At 38.4% G+C, this 9,368-nt stretch overlaps 1 protein-coding gene across 1 annotated transcript in view; it reads right to left on the bottom strand.

Annotated features, from left to right (window-relative positions):
- Positions 1 to 208: 208 nt before the first annotated feature.
- The window catches only part of naip (NLR family apoptosis inhibitory protein), a 29,783-nt gene continuing 20,623 nt past the window's right edge, over positions 209 to 9,368 (bottom strand). Inside the window, exons 11-15 of the mRNA XM_008102974.3 lie at positions 8,872 to 9,042; positions 6,485 to 6,646; positions 5,421 to 5,507; positions 4,510 to 4,674; positions 209 to 2,987 (exon numbers count right to left, since the gene is read on the bottom strand). Coding sequence (XP_008101181.2) covers positions 2,623 to 2,987; positions 4,510 to 4,674; positions 5,421 to 5,507; positions 6,485 to 6,646; positions 8,872 to 9,042 — 950 coding nt within the window. The 3' untranslated portion in view covers positions 209 to 2,622. The remainder of the gene's footprint in view (positions 2,988 to 4,509; positions 4,675 to 5,420; positions 5,508 to 6,484; positions 6,647 to 8,871; positions 9,043 to 9,368) is intronic.

Genomic DNA, 9,368 nt, shown 5'->3' with positions numbered 1-9,368 from the left:
TTTCCCACTTTCAGTTTAACAGAAAATCTGAAAATGGTACCAGGACTGGATGCATGTAAGAAAGATGAACAAAAATTGATCTACACTGAAATGCATGCTGACTATGCTTCAGATAATAATTTATTTCTTACCCGCATCTCTTCATGGCTCAATGCGGGTTACAACACTGCTAAAACACATAATCAAAGTACATAATCATTTAAAAACACTGTAGAATACACACGTTTAATCATATTTCCATAAAATACATATTAAAATACACTGAACAAAAATTGGACATAAAATGAAAGTTTAAAATTGTTTGAGAGAGAAAAAAGTGACAAGCTGTTCGGGAGAAATGTCAATCATATTTGGCTACTTACCCCTTACATCCCCATCCTATCCTGCTCTACTACTGAATTATAGGCAAATTATACTAACTTAAGCAACATAGCAGTGACAAAAGTACTGGCACAATGTTATCTTAGGGTTAAACAAAAAAGCCACTTATTTTACACGCTATGAGGATGATATTCCGAGAGACATCAGATGGCTCTCTTAGTTCTACTTGTGGCCATTTGCATATACCTAGATCCAGAATTTCCACTAGAGGCCCAGAGGTCCTTTTATCAGTTTTATTGAGAGGAGCAGTAAAATTAAGTTTGAATCCTACTGATTAGCCTAAACTAGAGTAGAGCCTTAATCAAATGTTGAATATTGATTCAACATGTGGATAAACCGCACTGATGTAATAAAGCTTCTGTCATCTTAAAATTCTGTCTCTCATGATCCCAGATACTATTAGAATGTTAGTAAGAGTTATTTTTCTCACATTGTGGACCAAGGAAAGCAGAGAAAGGTGGACGTGTGCAAGTGAGCTGAAAATAGTAGTTCTGAAAAGAGCAAGGTGCTTATACGGCACACTTCCCTGATAACCTAGAGCTCCTGACTTTTTTCCAGCTAACTCAAAATCCTGTCTGATATTATTGCTGTCTATAACATGAAATGGGAGAGTTTTTCAAAGCAGGGGCAAGAATGGCACATTATTGAACTGCAGTTTGCAGTAGCCCTAGCCAGTACTAAGGAATGCTGGGAGTTAACAGTCCAAGAATATCTGAAAGGCTGCATTCCTGCTCCTGCCTTGAAAGAATAAACATTTAATTTCAGTTATCATACCATGGCTATATGCACTTACAATTGTACAGCTATTTTAAATTTTTGTAACATTGATCACACTACACTGTATAACGGGATTTTTGTTCCTGGGTTATAAATGTCATTTCCTTATTGGTTCTATCATGAAAACATGGGAAAAGTTTATTAAATTGTAAAAACGTCATTTTTGCGGGACGTCCTGCAGCACATATTGCTATAGTTTTTCAATGAGTATCTCAGAGTCTCAACCAATTCAACATGGTTTGTGGCAGCCACAAAAACAAAAAAAATTGAGTATAACAACTGCTTTTAAAGTAAGTACTCCACAATTAAACAGGAAATAACACTTTCAAAACAGGAATAGAATGTTTTTCAAATTGTGTTACAAAGTGCTGTGCTTCTTGTTGTTTCCTTCCTCATAGCTTGTGGCTCCAGTTCAGCCTGCTGCATTTTTATACCTAGAGGATAAAGGAAACTGTGTTCCTTCTTCCTTTTCATGATGAAAGATTTATCAATATTCTAATGCATGAACTACAGCAAGGTTTGTGTTCAGATACATGTCCTTGGGCATGAATAGCAGCTTTGGGACCTGGATTTGGTGTCCTACTTCACGGTATAAAGTAAAACATGGTATTTAACATTGGAGTCAATAGACATATTTATTTAAATATTCCAATACCGTTGTAAATCTAACCTATTTACAAATCAGGATACTTTCTGAAAGATGGCACTAGCTTTTTGTTTAAAGTAGAACTAGAATTTCAATTGACTTTCCATGCTGTTGAGTGCATTTCTTCACAGATATGTCTCAATGTGTTATGCCTACACTATATGCAATATTATTACTGTTAATGGAGAAGTGAAAAATCAATTTTACCTAAACAGACATTTTGCAAAAGTCTTTGACAAAGTAATTATTTATACTTCATTTTAACTGTCATTATCCAACTACAACTCATAACCATAAATTTTTTTTATCGGAAATCTTTTCTTGGGGGCGGGTGGGAAATGGCAGTGAAAACAGCCAGATTGTGTTTTTCTCCAGTCATTTGCTTAATACTTTATTTTAAATGTTCTTTCATTTAATTAGACCAATGTTTTAATTTAAACATACATGCGGCCAAAAGATCAATTTCAATGCTGATTTGTAAAATAAAAACTGATAAAATGGCAGCCACTGGAAAGGTTACAGTATGCAGAGGAATGATAGCTTCACCTGGATGTCACATCTGGATGTCGTTGCCAAATATGCAGAACCACATTTCTTGGAAAAACATGCTACTGTTTTCTTAAATGTCTTCCTTAAAATTTTAGATATGTAAAAAGTTATGTGTAGGAGGGAACATCAAAGAGCAATTAATTTATATATGCTCAGTGAAATCAATGAATTGTGGCAATTCCTCACGTCATTTAATATTAACTCATCCTTATCTGTTCTCAACAAATATATTAAGCAGTTTTTACACAATGAGACTCACTTCTATTTCTCTACTTATTTATAATTGGTGAAACAGGTAACATCCATTTCCAAAACAAGCTTAAATTTTTAGACTGCGGATGTTGCTCCTTCATGATGTCAAACATTTGGAGGTCCTTCTCATCAAACAACCAACCGGTCATATTAATGACCTTGAGGTTTTGCTGCCTGGAGACACACTGGACAAAAGACTTCACCGTTGCTGCCTGGCATTTGATTGGATGTGTGAAAATGCGACCAAAGTTTGCATCATGTAATTTTGGCAACTGGGGCAATGATTCAAAGAATCTTCTCCAAAACTCTTCTGTAATGCTGTGGTTCACCAAGAGCGTCAAGACTTCAAGCTTTTGGAAACCTCCATCAGTTGCTACTTTTGCTATAAAAAAGAATGAAATATAGATTCCAAAGTTGCAAACGTGCACACTGTACCAAGCTGATAGCATTCTCAATATTTATCACCTCTTTGGTAATAGGTGGGCCTGAATCTGAACTCTGTCTCTTCTTCTCTGGGATATGGATCAATGGGCCCTTGATATCCATTGGGACCACCACAGATAACAAAATATGTGGATGTAGAAGTCCCATAATATACAACATGTAAAATGGCAAGTCAAGGTTTGTCTTTTAGATTTTTAAAAAATATTTTCAAGCCATGGACGGTTGAATCCATGGATGGAAAATATGGATATTGAAGGCTGACTGTATATTACTTTTATGTTACATGGCTTGCAATTAAATGGGATTACATTTAATTCATGCAAAAATACTTTACAGTGAATATAAAGGACTGATAAATAATATTTTAAAGCAATCAGCATGACTTTTAAGGTAAGCAAGAATTTTTAGGCCACAAAAGTAATAGCCTATACCTGCTCTCAAATTCTATGCAATTGTTCTATTTCCATGAACATGCATCCATTTGACACCAAGTGGTTCTAAGAACTGAGGACTCTGATAATAATAGCTGAGATTTATTGCTGAGAAATGTACATGAGCTCACGATAAGGAGAATAGTGTAACATTTTTACAAGATAATGATCATAGGAAATTTTTTAATGAACCATATAATTCATTTATGAGTGGGAATGCTAAAGCTGAATTTCTCAGCAGCAGGTTGTACTTATTCAACACTTTTATCCTTAAACTTGTTCTGGTGCAACAAGTCAAATGGGAAGAACCAGATCAAGTTTTTGATCATTTTACAACAGGCATGGGCAAACTTTTTGGCCTTGGGGCCGCATTGTGGGCCGGGCCAGGAGGGAGGAGGGCCAAGCACACACTGGGTGGGGAGGGCCCGGGGCAGGGCAGATCCAGGAGGAGGCAGGGCAGGGTCAAGGTCATCCTTAGGTGGTCCACCCAGCATAAGGACGGGCCGTTTGCCCTATCCTTATAGCAGGAGGAAGGTGGGAAACACGCTACTGCACTGTTCCTCCTCCCTCAATCCTCAGATTGTTCCCTTGGTATTATGCTTGGAGGAGGGCAAGACAGGAGGTGGCTGAGAGGCTCTCAACCACCGCATGCCTTCCTCGAGCCGTCCTCCCAGCATAAGGATGGGACCACTCGCACCGTCCTTGTGCTGGGAGGAGGGCGAGACACACAGTGGCTGAGAGCGCTCCAGAAGGCTCTCAGCTGCTATGTTTCTTCCTCCCCCATCTTCTTGGCATAAGGACATGGTGAGCCGCTGTGCCCTTCTTCCAAGAGGACAGGGAAAATGAGTTTGTCAATGCCTGTTTACAACCAACTTCCCTAAATCCTATTTGTTAGAAGATGAGATGGCTAGGCCAGATCTGAAGATATGGTTGGTCAGTTATGGATAGTTCTTCCACATACCTAAATTAGTAGTGAATGGAAATCATGGGCAGGGAAAAGGTTTGCTGAGATTATTTTTGTTAACTCACCTATTTCCAAGAGGCCTTCACCACTCAAATACTGATTAAACTCCAGCTTTCGGAGATTTGGAAAATGGGAGCATTGCTGAATAATTAGTTTAGCTGCGTGACTCATTCCGTTTCCAACAGGCAGAGAAAGTTCCTCCAAATTCTCAAGAGGAGCCAGAGCTTCTCCTGCAAAACATTTGGAACTAGCTTTTTACATTTTCCAGATCTCTGCAAATACAAATCCGTTAGTTATATTCCCCTTAGGAAACTGGGAAAGGTACTAAAGTCTTAATTACTTACCCATCTCCATTTCTGAAACTTTGGAGCTATGTATTTTTTTAAAACAAAAACAAAAAACAGCAAAAGTATCAGTTCCCCCCCCCCCCCCTCCCCGGTCACTAATAATAAGATTTTAAAATAGGTGAGGAAGTTATAGCCTTCCACATGACATGGTTATTTCCCTGTGGTTGTGGCCAACATAGCGAATGATGAGAACAAGTGGGACTTAAGGTCCAACACTATCTGAAGGACCACAAATTATCTATATTTACTTTAGAAGATCTGGAGCCCCTGGTGGCGCAGCAGATTAAACCACTGAGCTGCTGAACTTGCTGACCGAAAGGTTAGTAGTTTGAATCTAGGGAGCGGGGTAAGCTTCCACTGTTAGCCCCAGCTTCTGCCAACCTAGCAGATTGAAAACATGCAAATGTGAGTAGATCAATGGGTACTACTCCGGCGGGAAGGTAACAGTGCTCCATGCAGTCATGCCGACCACATGACCTTGGAGGTGTCTATGGACAACACTGGCTCTTTGGCTTAGAAATAGAGATGAACATCAACCCCCAGAGTCGGACATGACTAGACTTAATGTCAGATGAAAACCTTTACCTACTTTAGAAGATAATTATGAAGAATGAATAGGTAAACCATACCCAGTGCTATACCAATTTCCTTGCTGGTGAAATTCAGCCCGTTGAGATTCAGTATCTTTAGTGCAGCAAAATTTGGCAAAGCAGCAGCTGCAACAAAGATAAATATAAATATAGTATTTGATGAAAACCATTCTACAGATGATGGTATAGTTAATGGATTCTGTTGGCTGTATGTCAAGGCAAGAACACGTGCTGTTGTTAAATCATCAAGAAGGCTTCAAATCTGGCACAAATGTGGCCCGCTCCTGAAATACACTATGTTGGTCCCTGCCATGAGAACAACTAATAAGGTAGTGCCATACCTCCAGATGCTTAAGTAAAGATAACAGAGGCCTCTTCAGTGTAAATGTCACCTTGGTAAAAGAAGGCTAGTTCTACCCCATCTTTACTATTCTCAATATCCATCTAAGTGGGGTAGATGTGCATTATTCTGATTAGCACTTACACACAATTATCAGTTTCTATGCTCTGGCTGCCAGTCTTTTAAGATCATCATGAATGGTCTGGGTCAAAGTTTAATAGAAGTGTATGTATGCGGTGTGCCTTTAAGTTGTTTACAACTTATGGCAACCCTAAGGTAAATCTGTCATTATTTGTTTTGTTTCGTTGTTTTGTTTTGTTTTTGCTTGTTTTTGCAAAATTTGCTAAGAGGGAATTGGCCTTTGCCTTACACTGAGGTTGAGAAAATATAGCTTGCCCAAGTTCACCCTATGGGTTTCCATGGCTGAGAAGAGATTTGTATTTTGGTCTCCAGAGTCATAATTCAATGCTCGAATTACTACATCATGCTGATTACTAATACATATGACATTATCTTAATTATGATGAAGAACATGAGAAGTGTGGGACCTGAATAATTTTATATTGTTTCAATGGTTTGTGGAGACTGGTAAGCACATGAATGTGCCTGGGGATCAGCTAGCGTTGTCTAATTGACAAAAAAAAACAGCTTTGTCCTGCTTTGTGTAACTCAATGATCCCACAAGTTATAAAGTACAACCTTTTAACTGAACAGAAACATAACATATTGTCAATATAGCAAAAGTTTCTGAATTTTCTCTTACTAAGGGAGAACTGGTCTTCATCTGTGAAAGGCAATTCAATGATCTCTAGTTCTGTCAACATCTTGCAAGAAGACATGGCATCCATAAGACTCCCCAGATCAGAAAAAGAACAATGCTTCAGATGAAAAACAGATAGTTTTTTGAAATTCCGTATGAATTCAGCTGTAAAAGAAAACATTTTATGATATGATGAAAAATACAACCATGAAGGACTTTCCTGAATCTATGTATACATTTACTTTTTTAACAGGAGAAAATAATCACTTTTATGTCAATGTATGCTACTCGCCCTTAACTTTGCTCTCAGAAGAATTTATGTGCATTAACCTTATTTACAAATATATTCCACTGAGCGGCCTGCAGAATATATTTTCTGAACTTGATACTAGAATATATTTGACACTTGGATTTTGCTGGGTTGGGACAATAAGGAATGGGACGTGTTCCAGGAGCCACCCTGCTTTTAAAAAGAGAGAAGCAACTGCTTCAGGCAGCAGGGTTAGCTATCATAAAAGTGAAATAACTGTTTAGTTATATGCTTTGAGTTCACTGTATTTTCATTGGCAGGGATGGGGAGACTTACTTGGGATTTTGTGTCTAAATATATTGATCAGACAAAAGATTCATCATGACTTGTGTAGGTGAGTTACTGTGGAGCCCCCAGTGGTGCAGTGGGTTAAACCCTTGTGCCGGCAGGACTGATGACTTGAAAGTTGGGTTGCCGACCTGAAGGTTGCCGGTTCGAATCCAACCCAGGGAGACTGTGGATGAGCTCCATCTATCAGCTCCAGCTCCATGCGGGACCTGAGAGAAGCCTCCCACAAGGATGGTAAAAACATCCGGGCATCCCTTGGGCAACGTCCTTGCAGACGGCCAAGTCTCTCACACCAGAAGTGACTTGCAGTTTCCCAAGTTGCTCCTGACACACACACAAAAAACTGTGAAAATAACTTTAGCCATAAATGGAAATTGTAGGAAATCAATAAGAGATACCTCCCCAACCCACCCCTCGATTTCAACAGAAATCATCAGTCATTCATAATGAACAAACCAAAGCAACTTTCCATTAAGACAAGCCTTTGGGGTTATTGAAAGTAGCTGGTGACTGTTCTTTCAAAAAATACTTTACTACCCATTCTGTTACTCCATCCATCAGGTCAGAAAAGTAGCAAGGCTTCATGAATTATAACAATTTAACTGTAAAAGTTTAAAGTGAGAAAATTTAAGATTGCAGATGGCTTTAAATAAGGGCAAATATCTCCCTACTTCTGTCCTCCAATGGTAAAACCAGCATGGAGGAAGTCAATACTCCATCGAGGAACTGTATACTCAGGCAAAGGTTGTTGATTACTATTTTAAAGAACTTTCCTCTTTGCAAGAAGTCTGCTCCCTTATCCACATAAGCCCCTTAGTTCCAGCCCAAATCAACATTATTATTAACATATTTTTAATCATGCTTTAACTAGCTATAGTAGGGACTCATTTATCTAAAATTCACTCATCCAACGTTCTGCATTATCCAACACAGTCTACCTCCTGCCCAGATTCACAGCTGCTTCTCTAGGCAGCAACACACAGTGGACCAACACAAGTGCAGCCACTGTCCCAAACAAGTGGCAGACTTGATGTAAAACATGATGTTTTGATGCTTAATTTATAAAATCATAACGAAATTTGACGTTTAATAGGCTTTTCCTTAATCCCTCCTTATTATCCAACATTTTAGCTTATCCAACGTTTTGCCGGCCCATTTATGTTGGATAAGCGAGACTCTATTGTACTTTCAATTTGGGGGGGAAGATGTTCCCAAAGCAAATGTTCGGCTAAAGCTGGGACTCATTCCTCTGATAAGACCCAGAATTGTGTCCTCCATCTATGCCAGCCTGCAGCTGACATCACATTTTTCAATCCCATTATAAACAAAGAGATTAAACCATGCACCAGGTGGGGGGGAAAAAAAATAAAACTTACCCCACCTTCTAACCTGAGTAATACAAACTGGCAAAACTTTGGACGAGGAAGACCAACTTCTACTGCTCTACTCTGCCCCACCCTGAGCCCAATTTAGGACTGTATTATAGTTTCAGTTCAAATAATAGTAAACTTTAGTGATGTCTAAGCTGAACTGGACTCTGTTTCTTATTGGAAACAATTGAGCATGCAGTGAAGTCTTACGCATGTCAAATCAGAAGTAAGTCCCATTGTATTCAGTCAAACTCACAGTAAAGCAGGCATAGGGTTTCAGTTACACATTTTAGTGTGGCTTTGAGCCAACACACACTTATTTGGAATAACTCCAATAAACTCATGCTGAAAAGATATGCCTAGGGTTACGTCATGATCAAATTTTCCTGAATTATTCCATGTATATGTATGTTTCTATTTACCTAGTCTGGGTGAACTGCTTCCAAACTGAATGTTGCAGATGATAAATTTCTCCATGTCATGAAGATTTTTGAATCCCTCTGGGATTATGTCAAACAAATTTTGACAATTGGGTAGATCCACTGACAATTCCTTTAAGAATGTATATTTGTCCAAATTTAAGAACAGAGATTCTGAAACACATAAGGCAACAAATAATAATTCAATAGCAGTGGTATACATTATAGCTTTCCAGTATCACATCTACAATTGTAAAAATTTTGTATTTGTCCTTAAACTCAAATAAATAATACAACTACTTTATAAACTAGTATTGGTCCATATAACCCATTCTGTAGCCTCTCTGACTCCTTGTCTTTTCCATCTAAAGATTCTTCCTTTTAAATTGTCTATAATATGTCTTGTTTTAGTTAAAACAGTTCCAGAAGTATAACAGAACAGAACATACTGCAGACTTACGGCTCAACTAGACCACCTGAAAATATAAAGAGTTTTCAGT

The sequence above is a fragment of the Anolis carolinensis genome, chromosome 2 (assembly GCF_035594765.1).
Source record: "Anolis carolinensis isolate JA03-04 chromosome 2, rAnoCar3.1.pri, whole genome shotgun sequence".
NCBI classification, from domain to species: Eukaryota; Metazoa; Chordata; class Lepidosauria; order Squamata; family Dactyloidae; genus Anolis; species Anolis carolinensis.
Note: the sequence above shows the minus strand (reverse complement) of the source record. Positions and strands in the feature narration are given on the sequence as shown.